General features: G+C 32.5%; 1 protein-coding gene across 1 annotated transcript; it reads left to right on the plus strand.

Moving 5' to 3' along the window:
* Positions 1-6,347: 6,347 nt before the first annotated feature.
* On the plus strand, positions 6,348-15,275 carry LOC132733640 (protein serrate-like). The gene is made up of 8 exons (XM_060720301.1): positions 6,348-6,516; positions 7,308-7,484; positions 8,227-8,267; positions 8,597-8,725; positions 13,693-13,776; positions 13,931-14,068; positions 14,469-14,491; positions 15,059-15,275. The coding sequence occupies exons 1-8, from the start codon at positions 6,443-6,445 to the stop codon at positions 15,260-15,262; spliced, it is 870 nt and encodes a 289-aa protein (XP_060576284.1). The 5' UTR covers positions 6,348-6,442; the 3' UTR covers positions 15,263-15,275.
* The last annotated feature ends 2,972 nt before the right edge of the window (positions 15,276-18,247 follow it).

Below are 18,247 nucleotides of genomic sequence, written 5' to 3' on the forward strand. Positions count from 1 at the left end.
TTTCACTCTCGGCCTTGAATTGGAAAAATCAGGAAGAGGGCACCTGATCTTCCTTTCAAAAAGTTAAAAATGAAAGTCGCCACAATGTTTGCCCTTCGCCAAAAACGGAATAAATAAATAAATAAAAAAAAATCAAAAAAAACGGATAAAAAATAAATAAATGAATTTAAAACAGAAATAAATAGATTAAATAAATAAATAAATAGATTAAAAAAAAAATAAAAAATTAATAAAAAAATAACACAAAAAATTTAAATAAACAAAAAAACAAACAAACCCCCAAAATTAAAATTTAAAAATTAAATAAATAAATAAAAAAAAAATAACTAAACACATTAAAATAAAAGGGGACAATAAAAATAATGAATGAATAAAATATTATATAATAATAATGATATTAAATTACCATTATAAATGAATAAAAATTTCCAAAGATAATTTAAAAAAACATATAAATAAAATCTGGAAGCTATTAAAGGGTTTTCCCAATACTTCATCTCGATGTTTTATTATAAATGGAAGTTGTCTGCCTTCTTCAGGATCATTTGATGCCAATTCTTTCCCTATTGATTTCAAAATTAAAATACCACTTAACTGAACCGTGGGCGTGTACCGGAAAATTTTACGTCTTTCTCGCCGTGTCCGACAACTGGTCTCCATTGCCGCAGTACGTAAGGACCTTACGTTCCTCACGGGTTGAACAACACCGGTGCTTGTCGGCATAGAGGGACGTTGCACCTTTTCGTTATTTTTTCATTAAACGAAATAAAGCAACAAGAAAACTATTCAAAAGATGTTCAGCATCTGTAAAAGTTTTAATGCAACTAGATTGGGACCAATATTGTTAACATATCCCACCAATGGAAAAAAAATTTAAAGTTCAATTTCAAGTAAAAAAGAAACATGACCATTTTATAAGGCGCAACAACAAGAAACCAACACCACCAAAACAACAAAAAAGAATCCCCAGTATAGTTGATAATTGCCTTAATATCAGTAAGATAGGAGTTCAAAAATAGTCTTACAGGTTTCTGAAGACCGGGGCTTGGTTTTTCTTCAGAAAAGTCTTATAGTATCTTCATTGACAAAGCGATTTTCCTTTTTCAAGGGAAAACAATGATTGGTGATCATTTAATTCTATGTGCACTTTATATTTCATTACACCGGAATTAAATTTTGACTAGGCGTTTAAATTAAGATTGCTTTTTATCATTCAGCTTAGACTAACATATTCGCTTTTCCTGGGAAAAAGGATCTGGTCCTTGTGGGCCAAGCTAATCCGGGCATATATTGGGTAGAACCAAGGATCTGTGGCCAAGTTTTCGCACTGAAAATGGGTCTCTCGGATTGGAAAACGACCAACCCAAAAAAAATGACGTAAATTATGTCATGACGTTCAATAAGCACCGAAGAAAGCAAACTGGTTGGGGCAAGGAGAAGGGCGCTGTTTTTATAAAAGGCCATTTAAAAAACAACCCTTTATAGTTTCGTAAGAAACATGAATTTTTTTGATGGTTTTTTTTTAAAAGTCATCTTTAATTATTGGAAATTTATAGTCCCTTGAACAATGGACCGAACTGAAGTGTCTGCACACTTGATTGAGCAAATCAGCATGGTTGGGCAAAATTTGACAAATTGGCGACCGATCATTAAAGCATTAGAAACCCCCGCTCTAACGTTCACAAGATAAGTGGGTTTGTTTAATAAATAAATATTGGTGCAGCGGGTTTATCGGCATTTTCTAGTTTTGATGCATGAAGTCTTTAGAGTTTATGTTGCATCAAAACGACAAACCGGTGAAGTAAAGCCAGACAACCCCCTTCGCGGACTATTACTATTCCTGTTCTCTAAGACAAAATAAAGGGAATCACCAAAGCCTATGTTTTTCAAACAGAGGAAAATTTACGGATTTTGTCTCCGGCTTTTTTATTCATTCACCCTACTTGTCGCTTAAGTTATAACGGAAATTAAATGAAAAAATATTTTCACCCATTGCATGCATACATCATTATTTTCAATTTTTATAATTATCTTTTAAAATTTAAACTGGAGTTACATACTGGGATTTTGTATACAGTGTTTACATCGGTTCAGACAAATAAATCATCCATCAATGTAAGTTTGTAATGACTGCAAATTCTTTCTTATTCTTCTTGGGTTCAAATATGAAAACTTACTTTACCACTTATACCCGATAAAATACGAGATGACCCATAGTAAGTAGAGGTTTGAACGTCGTAGGTTTTAATGCCTATCGTAAGCTGTGACGACCATAAAGTTGTATAATTCGTCAGGTACGACATCATCACTTCATTCCGGTGCTCCATACAGGCTTTCCATAGCCCGGGCGTTATGAAATGTTTACGACTTCCCCGGTCGCCATTTAGTCAAGTTTGCATCTTGCCATTTTTTGAAAACAAAGTTGTGCAATCGTTTTCACGTTCCTCCCCTTGATTTAAAGTTGGTTACCTATTAGGAGCTCCGCTGAGTCGAAAAGCCTGAAAAATTTAATTTTTTTGTTTTCATTACATAACAAGTGAAAGCACTTAAAATAAAAAAAAACATCTGCCAAGAAAATTAAAAATATATTCAGAATAAAGATTTTAAATCGAAACATTTTGAGGCACGTTTTGGGTGAAAAACTTTATTTATTTACGATGGCGAAATGTGGCTTTTAAAGTTAAAGCAAATAACAGAAAAATGAAGTTTGTACATTATTTGGCCCCAATCGGTTACTTTTTAGGGAAAACTATAACATATACCCCAAAAAAAAAAAAGTGTTTGAGAAATAAAAATAAAAAAAAAAAACATTTCTGAGGCCTAATGGGGCCTTAAACATATTCAAAAAATGAAATTATTCATGCCCAATAATCTATTCAGGTCTGTCGAAATTACCATGGAATAGTTTCTTTCTGACCAATTACCAACATTACTCATTTTGGATAAATGGAAACTTACGTTGATACAGCCATTAAAGAAACGGATACTGGGCTACCCCAATGGAAGCCCGTTATTCTTTAACCCTTCATATATAGGTAAGCTCTTTAAGTTTTTGATATTTTTAGTATGTTTGATATATTTTTAAATTCTTATATATTTTATAGTGTATTGATTATTAACTATGCAGTGTTTATTTTTTGATAGGTGTGATTATTTAGCAGTGTTTATTTCTTTAAAGGGTTTGATATTATACTTAAAGGACAATAAAACCGCCACGGTTCGGAATAGTTGCATTTTAACAAGGAAAATATTTTCTTTAATATTTTTTCACATTTCATAAACCGAATGGCATTCCCGGTCATTTTGATACCATAGTTATGAAAAATGATTGGGCAAATTTTCATTAAGTTATTTGCATGATAAAGACGTACCCGAAAAATTCAAAAGTAAACACTTTTGGCTAATTGTGATTAAGTTCACCAACGGAAAACAGATTAATCCCCAATTCAGGTTACTTTAATGAAATGAAAAAATTTTTTTTTTTTAAAACTGTTATTCATTATTAACTTGTTTTTCTCACCTTTCTGAAATGTTAGACACAATATGAACAATAATTAAAGTTTTTATGAAAAGAATATTAAACCTATGCCAATGGTCAGTTTAGGGAAATCGAAAAGCTCACATTGAAATTTGAATATTACCACACTTTCCTCTATAAAATGGCTTAAATTTCAAAACACTTCTGAAGAATTTTGCTTAAGCAAATTGTATTTGCCAATGAAAATTCCTACAAAGAATTTTAACCGCTGGGTAGATTTAGGACAAGATTCAGGTCTAGTCTATCTTACAATCAAACTTTGTATTATCAAAGCGCCAACCGTTTGGTGGTCCATCGGGTCTCCCAATTTCTCGGCTTTCCAGGCGTTTTCGCACTTAACACTACAGGCTGAATTGGCGTCAGGATTCCACAGGCACTAACCGCCACCGTAAGGGCCTATGAGGCGACAATGTACAGCTGTAAGAGACGCTGATGGAGGATATTGTCGTTTTAAAGAACCCGACCCGGTGAACTTTACGAATAGACATTATGAGTGACTTTTGTTTTGGATTTTCATTTTGGGGTTTTTGCCTTGTTAAGTTTGCATTACTGTGATGAAAAATTGATTTTGGGATTTCAGCGAAGGTTTCTTCGATTTACTGGTGTACATTTGAAATTTTAAACCCATTTGAAATTATTTTCAGTTTGTTAAGTTTGCGTTTTGTATTAAAAGTTATGATAATATCTAATGGAGTCGTTGTGTTTTGTTTTTCATTGTAATAAAATGCATATAGTGCGGTGCGTGCGTTTTTCATTTCCTTTAATATACAATTATATTTAGAACCAGTGTTGTTTTTTTTTAAAAAGTGAATATATTTAGCAGTGTTTTTTTTAATAGTTGTGGTATTTAAGGCCAGTGCTTATTTTTAAAGTGTAAGATATATTTAGCCAGTGTTTAAATTTCTTAATAGGGTTTTATTACAAGGTATTTAGCAGTGTTTTAATTGTTAAAAAGGGGATAATTTAAGCAGTTTTAAATTTTAATAGTGTTATATATATTTACAGTGTTTATTTAATTGGGTTTATATTATTTAACAGAGTTAATTTCTTTATAGTGTCTGATTAGCTTTGGATTAGGCATTGATATTTTTTTACTTTTCATAACAACGCGCTATTTTCATACTCGATAGTGTTTTTGATGTCGATTTGAGGAACAGAACACAATAAAAATTTTCGACAGACAAGAAATGAAGCTAGTCTTTAATATATTTTAGCAGTTTTCGGAGCAGTGTTTGATACATTTAGCCAGTGCTTTGGCCACAAAAAAACAACACCAAATTAATACCTAATCAATTACTTTCAATCATAAATCAACCAACATGACCGTTGATTACTGATATATATAAGACACATTACGAATGTGTCAGTGTAGGGCAAATGAAATGTCATTTCTGCCAAAGAAGGTCCCTTTGCAATTTCCTTTGTATTAATATATAAATATACTATACAAGTTATCTTTAAAAATTTTCTAGCATAATTTTAAGAAAAGAAAATTTATTTTACGGGCATAGGACCTATACGTAAAATTTCACTCGAAACTTTTTTTTACCTATGCAATTTACACTGAGAAATTTTAATAGTTATATTTAAGCAGCATACCATTTTAATGCGAGAGTAAAATAAAAAATTTTCCGTTGAAGATCCGGGAAAAAGACAAATAAAAATGTGGGCGAAGCGTCCGAAGTGGCGGGTCATGTACAAATGTTCCCCAATGGTCTTTTTGGCTAGATAGTGTAAGTGAAAAGTATTAAAAATCTATTTTTTTTGTAAATTAATAATAACATTTTTAACCATTTGATCGTTTTTAAAGGGGAAACAATTAAATACTTTTTTAGCTCTTAAAAATTTTAAACTTTCTGATCTGAATACAACGTACAATAAGATTTTTTTATCAATCTGGAAAAAACGTGTTTTTGTACTGTTAAACGTTTGTATATATTTTTTTTAAAAGTGTTTTTTTTAACCCTTATTATTTAAATATGATTTTTATATCTAATTTTAGAATATCATGTACATTTACCATCAAAGCCCTATCAGGTTGCCGGATACAAGAAAAAAATCTTATATAGACTACTTTGGTAGCAGAAGGGACTTTCCCCGAAAACCCCCCCCCCATCCTGTCTCTATGGGAACAAAAAAAAAAAACATGTTTCCCACACGAGAAGGGAATTAGTTTAAGCAAGATTCCTTCCAGGTAGTTAACCAATCTAAGTATTATATTTCTAGAATATCATTCTCATTTTAAAAAATTGCTTAAAAACCGTGAGCTTTTATTTTAATAGCTAGAGATTACGTAAATGCATGTTATTTTGAAATGGACAATTTCGGGAAAAAAAATCTCCCATTCATTTTGGGAAAAAGTACCTTTTATTTTATACCGTTGTGAAAGAATTATTCTCTTCCCAATTATCGTCCCAATAAGAACCAAAAGTTCTTAAACAATCAATACCCGAAAATCTCATTACATGTTTTCAGATAGTTAAAAAGTTGGGTTATCACAATTATTAAGGATTATATTTTTTTCGTCTAAAATTACCATTATTGTATTTAACATAAATTCTTAATTTTTCGGGGTTTTAAATATATTGGGTAAGAAAAAAAAAACCTGTTGACCTTATGCTATTTTAAAAACGATTAAATTAACATTTAATTGGTTACTATTCTTAAACGGTTACATTTGGATTGTTTTTCAATGTTAGGGCATTGTATATTTGTATTACAACAGATTTTTCTATAAAAACAAAGATTTCCTTATAACAAAATCTAAATAAACGAAACTATAGATTTACTTCTTTTATATTAAAGATCACTCTTCGTGTTATCGACGGACCATGCAATAAGATAAATCGTAAATTAGAGTTTGTAAGACCAACTTTACCCAATTTTTCAAGATCATCATTCAGAATGGCTGAGATAATTCGCCATCTTCCGGTGGCTACTGGATTTTACCTGCACACTGACGGCGCTTACAATATAAGGTATGCTTTACAACAAAACATATACATTTACTCCAGAAGATTGTCGTCTGCACATTTACGCGCCATAATTTAAAACTTTCCACCAGTATAGAGTCATTTGTGTTGTCTAAACAGCCTTTGGTAGCTCAATTTTTGGTTGATTTTGATTCGACAGCATAAACAATTATATTAGAGTTTGACACCCCTAGCCTGACCCAATTTTTCAAAATCATCATTCAGAATAAGATAATCCGCCACCTTACGGTTGCTACTGGAAGAAACAAATTTCATTAGATAAACCGGTGTAGTATGAAGGAAAATGTGTCCATATATTACTATATATGCCTTTTTTTCGTTCCAAAGAGTTATGGCATCGTCATCATTTTTTTATTTTGTGCATCAGTGTCGTTGAATCTCATATTGTTACATATCGTAGAAATCACAGGTTCCATTGAATAAAGAGTTTTATCCCTTAAATTTGATAACCTCGTTCTGTCTTGATTTTGAAACTTTCAATGATATTGTAAGGACATTAACTACTTAAATAAATTAATAAAAAAATAAATAAAAATAAAACAACAATTCAACAAAAAGGCAACCATTGTGCAGGCAGAATTACGAATGATATACAGGCTGGCTTGGAACTTGACCATGCTAGTGTCATTAGTATGTAATTCTGACCATTTGTAAGCAACACATACTTCCAGAAGTTAATATTCTTGTAAAAGGTTTCGCAAGATTTAGATACATGTAATGTTAAATTGGTTAATCAAGATAAGTTGATACAGTTAGATGGTGTTTGCTGTTTTCAGTGAGGCTGAGATAATTATGAGTGGAGCGATGTTTTTCAACTACTCTTATTTCCCGGATGACCAGAGGGTGACTCTGAACAGGTCAAATGTTGTCAGAGTTGGTGTCAACTGGCGGCCTCATATTCCAGATCAAATCGGCTCTCAGCAGTACTGTGTTTGGGGTGTAGACATGTTTGGGTATGTTCTTCAGAACCAAAGTTATTGAAGCTAATTATAAACTGTTTTTCCACTTACAAATTATTTAACACATTCTTTGTTTATACCAAATACCATTATAATCAGCTGCTGATAATAAATAGTGGATATTTGATCGTTTCTGTAAAAGATAAAATTCTATTCCATCGATTGATCAAAACAGTGCTCTCATGAGTGGCATAGCCACAATTTTTCTTCTTATCTTAAAAACATCAAGAAAAGTTTTACATGTGGAAGGAAATATAATTATCAGACTGTTATGAATGTAACCAAATATTGAATTGTGGTAAATTTTATCGTGTTGATTACGTTTTAAATCTATTTAAGCTTTGTTAGACTCAAAACAGGCCTGTTAATGACGGAATTGTAAGCGACAGTAAACGTGAGGCACCATTTGGAGACCTTTTTCTTAAAAAAAAGGAATCTCTTCATTGAAAAGTGTGAAATTATATCTTTATAAACCTTTTCACAGTGAAATTATCAAATATGAATTTCTTAGATAAATCATTATTCCATACAAAAGCATGAAATGAATTATGACAATAAGACAATCAAAGGAAATACACACTAACTTCACATTTATTCTTCAATGATCATCTACAAATCACCTCTTTATGGTCTGCTAGTGTTATCTTATTTTCTTGCAACATTGTTTTACTATTTTTGTTCAATGACTTTCATTTTTTCATAATGCAAATGTATATCAATTGATGGATCATTGCAGGATTACGACGGACCCAAGATGTGTAACAAGTCTAGTTGGAGGTGAGCAGCAATTGTGTTGATTTTTGGCAGGAAAATATTTTAATAGATGATTAAAAAAATAGATATGTTAGAGCAGCATTAAACTTCAAATTGGTTGCCTTGTACTTCTAGGTTGTTTTGCGTTTAATTTGCGCATGCGCTGCATGATCATATTTACCGCAGTGCATATATATCATACTAATTTTATAGTTAATATTTACTTTTGATAAGACAGTTCTGTTTGACACTATCAATAAAACTTGCAAGCCTGTCTCTTTTTTTACTTTGAGTACTAATGCAAAGGAAAAACCCATCGTAAAAATTATCAGTAACCTTTTTCAACATTACAGATGACGACGATCACTGTGCAACGGGAGCGGTGTCATGTGAGAATAATGGCAAGTGTATAAACATATTCAAAGTTCCAGAGGAGAAATGTAAATGTACACCGGGATATAAGTCTAAAAATTGCTCACAAGGTAAAAATTCAACTTTCAGAGAATGATAGTTTGAAATGTTTGTGAAGATTTTAGTCCAGTATGAAATTAAATCGATTCTATCTATTTATGTACTTAAAATGTTTTCATAGCTTTCCAAATCATTGACCACTTGTGACAGTCGTCTGCCTATGAAACTTACAAATAACCCACTTAAAAGTAAATTGTACCAATTTCTTAATGTCGTTTATCACTTATATGATTATTCAACATTCATTTTTCTCTCGCCAAGCTTCATTCCGTAGAATATACACAAGAATTATGAAAGCTCATTGTACATACACTTTAATTTCAAAATGGCGCATTGGTGTTGGACAGGACTGATTTAAAGAAAATATGAATGCTAGAGGCATTTTATAGTACAAGTAATATCTTGAGTGTTTTAACCTAATATGGGTATGCTGAAGACGATGAGGGTGGATACCAAGAAAATACAATTGACCTTGACCTTCAAAATGTCAATTCAAAATGGCCGCTTAAAAATACTAAAATACGTCATTAAAACTATGATACAATATGATGCAATTAATTATTCTTGTCAAAATCAAACGATTATTTAATATGATCATATTTTAATGAGATTGGCCACCAAATATAACGATTATAAGCCTAATGGCTCAATTAATAGTTATATACAGTACTGTTTTACTAGCGCGTTAAGGTATATGACTTAGATTGAAAAAAAATCACTTTAAAATTTATGTTTTGTTTACTTGACTTATATTTAACAATAAACTTAGTTTTAAATCCGTCTTTATAAATATTACCAAAGAATAAATATTTCGTAATAACGAATCAATATTTCGTTATTTAGATTTTATGTTTCGTTAAAACGAAATAATATTTCTAATTGGGAATTATTATCTCGTAAAAACGAATTCAATTCCGGGAGAAAGTGTGGAAAATGTCACTTCAGATATCCGTAATTTTCAACATTATTTGTAGCTATGATTTTTTTTAAGTTGTTCATTTTGTTTTCATATATTTTGCACTTATTATGGTATTTATGGTTTAATATTTTGAAATGTCAAAAAATGTCATTTCAATGCCATAAATACAACACAAACAAACCGATACAAAAAGTGTTTTAAAATATATACTGCACCCCCCCCCCCCCCCCAAAAAAAAAAAAAAAAAAAAAAAAAAAAAAAAAAAAAAAAAAAAAAAAAAAAACAACAAAAAAAAAAAAAACAAAAAAAAAAAAAAACAGTATGTCTTAAAAAAAGGCAACAGTAGGAATCGAACCATAGACCTCTCACACATCAGTCAGTCACTTAACCGGCTGTGCTTCTGCCGAAGTAACGATAGCGTTTACATTTTTAGCAGATGTGACTTTTACTAACATTAGTTTTATAGTTTTTTATTTTATGCATTTCAGTGGATTACTGATATATGCGTGAAAATTATATTTGATAATTTCACAGTGAAAATTATGAAAATATAATTTCACACTTTTCAATGAGGAAACTATTTTCTGAAGATTTTCCCCATGTGGTACCTCAATTTTATTTTTATAAAATGTGTCACTTGCTGAAAAGAGCTGTTTTTCAGCACATTGTGAACATTACACATGTATGCTGCATGTAAGTTTTTTGTGTGTTGTTTTGTTTGTATTTGCTGTTTTCTGCCGAAAATAATATCTGCATAATTTATTTTTTTATTCAATTATAATTGCATTAAGGTGTACGATGGATAATCGATAATATTAAAAGTCATCTTAAACTTAGAAGTGTATCACATTCCTAACAAAAATACAGAAAACAACAAATGTTTACCATCTTGTTTAAAAATAAGTGGCGATCTAATTTGAAATTTAAGGTTAAAGTCAAAAACAACAACAACAACAATAATAACAACAACAGCATATTTTCATCAAGTCATAAAATGTCTGAAACCGGGAGATTGCTACATGTGCTTGCTTTACCATGGCAGCTATCGAAAATTTTGGAATTCAGTCACGGTTTTGAAAAAATTTACAAGAAGATTATCACATCATTCGATATACACCAGAATTCCTGGTACCCTCGAATAATATTTAAGGATATCTTAAAGTAACAGCAAAGTTATCTATATAATATTACTTCTAATAAATCGAGTAATATTTTCTTTGACCATATACATGTAATTATAAAAGTCACGTGGGTTGGCTACATAGTAGAGGTGTTAAAATATAATTGTAATACACCCTTTGTTAGCCATTAAAATAGCATTTAAAGTATAAAGGACTTTCAAAAATGGTTATTATTCAGAGCGGGCGCTATGGTGCAGTGGTAACACTGTCTGTCTACAAATCAAGGGGTCGTGAGTTCGATCCCCCGCTACTCCACTGAACGAATAAATGACTACAAGACTGACAAAACCAGGACATCGACACAGAATGACGTGAACGATAGATACAACAAGGAGACCTTAACGGATCAGGAAACAAGTACCGAAAGTACAAGACCGAAGACGAGGACCGATAACAGAAGGAAAAACGGAGACAAGAACTGACAACAAGCGAACAGAGACTAGGACCGATAACAGAAGAACAGAGACAGGGATCGATAACAGCAGAACTGACAACAAAACAGAGACGTCGACCGATGACAGAAGAAAAGGACAGGGACCGTTAACACAAGAACTGACAACAAACGAACAGAGACAGGGACCGATAACAGAGGAATAGAGACAGGGACCGATAACAGAAGAACTGACAACTGACAACAGAGACAGGGACCGATAACGGATGAACTGACAACAAAAGAACAGAACCAGAGAACAGAGAAATGACAAAAAGACAACGGAGACGAGGACCGATAACAGAAGAACTGACAACAAGACAACGGAGACGAGCATTGATAACAGAATAACATAAACGAGGAATGATGGCAAGAGAATGGAGACTGGGATCGATAACAGAAGAATTGACAACAAGAAAACGGAGACCAAGACTGATTACAGAAAAAAAGAGACGGGAACCGATGACAGAAGAACGGAGAAGAACGAAGACGAGAACCGATAACAGAACAGGAAAGGTACCGATAACGGAAGAACTGACAAGACAACAGAAACGAGGCCCGATAACAGAACATCTGACAACAAAAGAACTGAGACCATGACCGATTACAGAAAAACAAAGATCACGATCAATAACAGAAGAACTCACAACAAGAGCACTACGACGAGGACCGATAACAGAAGAACGAAGACGACCACCGATAACAGGAAAACGAACACAAACGAACACCTAAGAAATCAGAGAAAGGTGACATTAATAGGAATCTGAGTAGCCACTCTATATGCTTGCATAGAGTGTCAATAAAATACATGAAAGCTAGCAGATAAGGCAGGATAGTGTAGTGTAGTGTTCGATGCGTAAATGCCTTAAAATTTTCAGTACTATCTTTTATCTATAATAATATTTGCCTATAATATTTGCCCGCCATCTTGGATTTTTCGGCAATATTGGATTGTTTTGTTTTAATTCTGTTTTGGTGTCTAATTTGTTTTTACCTGAACATGCTTTGTGACAAATTTCAGGCTTTTCCATTCTTTAAAAGTTTTATTTGCTATATCATCCATTTATGATAAAGAAATTTGACGGCCATTTTAGTGGTCATTTTAAATGGCCATTTCAATGGCCAAGATCAAGTTTTTCAATTTGGTATCCACCTTTATCGGATTCAGCAAACCTTAAATACGTGAAATACACCAAGATATCACTTGTACTACAAAATGCCTCTAGCATCTTATTGGGAGCCAAATTCTCAAAATCAGTCCTGTCTATGTTGGAAATCCCAATATCTTCAAGGTACATTTGTACGTAATTAAACTGTACTCTTTACTTTTTTGACTTTTAATAGTAGCTTAACAAATACAGTGACTCCGCTTAAAACGCTATCGTTTATAACGATATACCGCTAAAGGTGTTGTTGCTGCGATCTCAAATTTGTTGCCTCTCGGATATATCGATATCCGGATAAAACTATATAAATTCGGCGCTCCACTAAATGTCGTTTTAAGCGGAGTTAAGGACTTGTGTGCTAAGTATTTTTTTTATCCCGTCTTGTATCAATTTCGGCCCGATAACAAGGTGCCGTATATTTTTACTGATCTACGGCACTTGATCACGTGTTATGTATGTTTGCCGGACTACTTGTCAAGAAAAAATATAAAAACTGTCGTTAAATCTTCTGTGTGTAGAATAACGAATTTTGGAAACGTTGATAAAACTTTGTTTCTTTATTTTATTTCACTCTATAATTTTTCAAGCGAAATAAAAATTATTAAAAGTGAAATAAATGTAAAACTTAACTCGTTTGCGACATTAAAATAGCTTACTTGATTTGATTGTTTTGCACGTGCTGTTTGGCGCTACATTGTGACGTCACGTAAACAATACCTTAATCGTCTGTACAGCGTTAACGACTGAATAAAAGATATTGTTGTTCGAATTCATTTTCTTAGTTAGACCATTTTCTTTCATTCTAGATAGTTTTCACAACAAAATTCGACAAAAAAATGTTTTTATTTATCACATTTTTCAATCAAATGGCGCCATCAATGTGAAAATACACAGGGAGATAATAAGAACGGCGAGTGCATTGTTGTAGAATAATGCACGCTTCGGGCCTTCTTTGTTTATCTAATAGAAACATTTCCGATAGTGTGATTAAAGGTAGTTTGCCTAATAAAATTCTTTTAAAAAACGGTGACAGGATAAATAGAATAATAGATTGGTGCCGTGGATGGAGAAAGTTTATCTGGCTCTGCTCCGGAATTTATTTGGTTCGCCTTCGGCTCACCCAATAAATTTCTCCGCCTCGCCAGATAAACTTTCTCCATCCACGGCACCAACCTATTATTCTCTATAATGACACACATATTGAGACATCTTTAATTTTGATAGAAAAATAGATCTATAACTATATCAACATATATATTTGTATGTCTTGTATTTTATCAAGTGGTGCGATGCGTTGACAACCCCTGCGAAAACAATGGAACATGTACAGACGAGCCAAATGGATTTAAGTGTGATTGTAAATCAGGTGAGTTCTAAACAAAATAACTGATTTTCTGAACAGCAAACCGTAAATAAATGATAGCTTTATTAGTGTTTAACTTCAAAATGATTACAAAAATGTTTACTGATTTAGTCTGTTATAAGATTGCTACTGAACTAAAGGACAGCGATTTTTTCAGACTATACGGGTATTATGTGTCAATCAAAAGTGCAACCCTGTGGTTCAAATCCATGCCGCAACGGAGGTATTTGTTTGGATATGCAAAATGCATTTATGTGTCTCTGTGCTTCGACGTATGCTGGGGAAATGTGTGAACGTAAGTACAAAGTCTATATTATAGAAATCTCCTAAAAATAGCTTATATTTGTTTGTAAAACCAGAAACGCTTGCATCGTCGATTTTGATGTTTATTGCGTTTACTCCACAACTGCTATGAATTTATTTCTATTTTTCCTCAAAGGAATTGTGCTATATTGTAGATTATTTTTTAAAGATTTTTGAAAAGCTATGACCGTGTTTAAACGGTTGCTTACAATATAGGACCACCCGTTAATCCTAGGGTATATAACCTGTCAACGTATTTGTCATCTTTGTGGACAAAAAATCTTTATCAGAATTATAACATTTATACTCGTCTATGTAAACATACGTTATATATAGTAAAAATGATAAAAGAGTGGTTGTTAATTATAATTTTTTCATCAATTCTGTTACAGACTTCCAACCTAAACAATCAGAGGTAAGTTTACTAAATAAAAACAGTTATCTGTCAACATCACGAGACATTAAAAATGATGTAAATAAAACAAGAAAAGTCATATACTAGTAGTAGGAAACAATATATTGTCCGTTTATATATTATTGTTCATGTACTTGTAAAATGGGAACGACCGTCTTCTAGTGTTGAAGTAAATGGTTGCCTGACAATTTTCATTGTGTAAACTTAGTAGATGAAAATGTATTCCAGTAAATATCAAATGAAAATACAGTCCAGTCTTAATTGATAACAGTCAACAATATATTTTAGAATGGACATCGATCTTTCGATCTAATGTTCGACGTTCCATTAAAATCAAAATGATATTTTAAAAAAACAACAAAAAAATTGATTAACTATTCATGTATAACTAATGTGATAAAAACATCTTTCTTGTGAATATTTCATTTGATTATTTAGCGAGGAGCGACACTCCTTTAGGGAAATCTTATTACAGCAGTACTTGTCATCAGATGTATTTCCTTGGCAAATTACAAAATACAAACGATTTTCTACATGTCTCTTCTAATTATTTTTTATATTATACAGAACGCAGCAGACGACACATTTCTGTCGTGGATTTTACCAATAACGATTGCAAGTACTGCCGCTGTGGCGTTGGTTACTGGCAGTTGTCTTTTTCTAACAGGCGTTTACAAAAAAACTCCAAAGAATAAAACACAAGTGAAACCGAATGACCATGAAGTTTACCGGGTATCTATGTCCGAAATCACTCCAGTTGAAGAGTGGTAAATATTACACGACATGTAGTAAGAAGGAACAAAATGGACGTTTAAAATGAACTGAGGCAATTCAGATGATATTTCCTGATATTTTACATTTTCTAACCCTTCCTTAAATGTTGATGTTGAATTTATTATTGTTGCATACTTTATCATGATAAAACGGAAAGCATTTTTTCTACAGTATTTATGTAGATATATACGTATATAGTCAGAAGAGACACCTTAAACACAGCTTAAGCTGCACAAAGTACACCAAAATATGCAGAAAGTAAACCCTTCAAGATATATCAAAAATCTTTAATAACTTATATATGCTTCAGAGGAAAAACAATCAGAATACGATTACCTTACAAAATATTCAGTAAACAATATAGAAAAATATTAAATGGCTTCAAATTGCAATTATTAAAAGCACGTTCATGTTGATCAGTTGCTCATTTTGTTGACATGCCCTTTTTCCCCTGTATACCGACCGTGTTTTTTTTAATTAAAAAACCTCCTTAGTCCCGTGTTTCTTATTCCTTTCAATCATTTTAACTTGAACCAAGTTGTATTTTAACTGGTCTACTGCATGCAGAATTGAAATATATTCAGTCTTTTCTTGAACGCACATTTCTCTGTTTCAATGGTCTAAATTTTCGAATTAGGAGTTCTGCACCAAACACGATTGCACTTAAAGCAAGTCCACCTGAAGTTTAAAAAGATATATAAGATATCAACATATTCTTAGTCTATTATCCTAACTCTTTAAGTTTTGAATGTACCAACAACAGCCTACAATACCAACCGTTCAAAATTCTGGCCAACTTTTACATTCATAGTCAGACACTTAACTATTGGCAAAACCCTGTATTTTCGGTACAAACATCTATCGAATTCTTTGTACTGTTCAACATAGAGTTCTAAATTCAAAAACCAAGTGTTTTATAATAAAAAGCTGGAAAAGTGTGATCCCTCGGAAGCATGAATCACAAAAAAAAAATCAAAATTGCAATCTCAGTTTGAGTACATTAGGGATTATGAAAAAAATGCATCATCCCTCACTTCCTCCCAGCTACGGCTTGACTGGTACTAAATTTTCAAAACTTAAAATGATGGAATCAAGACCCAGAAAAATGTAACAACATTAAATAATAAGCTTAGCATGGTAACTTTATCATTTTGTTTTATATATGAACCGCGTCACGACAAAACCAACATTATGCGTTTGCGACCAGCATGGATCCAGACCAGCCTGCGCATCCGCGCAGTCTGATCAGGATCCTTGCTGTTCGCTATCAGTTTCTTTACTTATAGGGTCTGTAAGCGAACAGCATGGATCCTGATCAGACTGCACTGATGCGTAGACTGGTCTGGATCCATGCTGGTCGCAAACACATTATGTTGGTTTTGTCGTGACGCGGCTGATATAAGGATGATATTACCTGCAGCCACATAGAAAGCACTTTGTACATGACTTAATGTTAATTGTTTTGCTTCTACTCTCCTTGTTTCTACGTTGCATTGTTGTTGATTCTCCGAGCGCCACCACTTCTTCTTCAAGAATTTTATTAAACCGGAGCTGTACATCTGCGACAACCTGACGAGATATTACAATAATTTGAATTAAATGGTAGATATGATCCAACTAATTACATTACAAGAAATCATACATGTAATATTACATTTTCTCTTATAATAAAAATAAAAACCAGAGTTATTTCCTAGGTGATAGAAATCCCCAAAATTGCATCTAGAAATATTTTCGTTTTTGTGCATATTGCTAACGTCCACGTCGTTGTTATCTAATACAATAAGCAAAGGAAAAAATATATACCTATCAGCAAATATTTGTGCATGAGGAGACTTGTCAGGAAAACCGAATGCCGATTACGCCAAGAATAAAAATGTTATTGAGCCTTATTATAGACTAGTAGTAGTAGTCACTGCAATAAAAACATATTGTTTTCCAAGTGAAATCTTTTAAAATGAATTTTATCTTGTTTGGTTAGAGTTTACCTTATTGCAACACTGTACTGGTCGGGACAAATGGCGACTTTGTAGTTTTACATGTGAAGGAACATCTTAGCCCTTTCCATTTATTAATTTAGGCACAAATGGGCGTCTGAGTATAACCACTGACATTCCGTTAGCTAACTGCATCGCTTCATCACATGAAGAATCAACTACCCCGGTGCGAAAGGAGGCACAGGATTGAGGGTTAATTGGTTTAAAGTCAACGCTTAACATACCATACAATAAAATGAATTACTATGATAAGTGAAAACTTTTACTTTGTTGATGTGGTGGGCATTGTTTGTATTTAGTATCCCTGGATCTGTTTTGTTAAAATGTCTCATCGCTTCACCAATTTTTTTAAAATTCGGAACAGTTGAAGTCTGAAAATATATAATACATCATGAACCGTTTTCTACTATGCGATAAATTACTTGAACTGATCGCCGAAATAACGCAAATAATGCTAAAAGCAAACAAACTTGCGATGACTTGGCTTGAATATAATCACTTTTTATGTTTTTAAGAAACGATAACAAAGATACACGACTATGGATCAGTCTAAATTTGTATTTGACAACGTTAAATCATATAAAAAGCATAGCGGGAAAATGTAAATATCATTATTGTAATTTGTAGTATATTTCTTGAATTAGTTTTACCATGAATATCTGTTCCCAGAGTGTTCCACCTATAGTGCCCCACGTATAACTGTCGGATTGTTCGACCATTTCACTCAATGAATTAAACGGTTTGATTTCTTTGACTACAGATAAAGTTGCTATTAGATTTCCGCAGTATGTTCCATAGATGACCAAAGCAAACAAACACCAACCACTGAAAAATGTCCTGCCAGAAACCGACCTAGGCTTATGAGCATCATAATGGCCTACGGAAATAAAAATGGAATGATAAGACAGGTAATCAAAGCGAATTGACGACTGGATTTTTGTTTTCATGCATCTAACAGCGATATCAAAACAAAAGAACACTTTCT

This window comes from Ruditapes philippinarum, unplaced genomic scaffold (assembly GCF_026571515.1).
Source record: "Ruditapes philippinarum isolate M1 unplaced genomic scaffold, ASM2657151v2 ctg337_1_1_1_1, whole genome shotgun sequence".
NCBI classification, from domain to species: Eukaryota; Metazoa; Mollusca; class Bivalvia; order Venerida; family Veneridae; genus Ruditapes; species Ruditapes philippinarum.

Coding starts and splice junctions, on each gene's coding strand:
- LOC132733640 (XM_060720301.1), top strand. CDS start 6,443: ATGGCTGAGATAATTCGCCATCTTCCGGTGGCTACTGGATTTTACCTG. Junction 8,726..13,692: donor GTCTAAAAATTGCTCACAAG/GTAAAAATTCAA, acceptor TATTTTATCAAG/TGGTGCGATGCGTTGACAAC. Junction 14,069..14,468: donor TGCTGGGGAAATGTGTGAAC/GTAAGTACAAAG, acceptor ATTCTGTTACAG/ACTTCCAACCTAAACAATCA.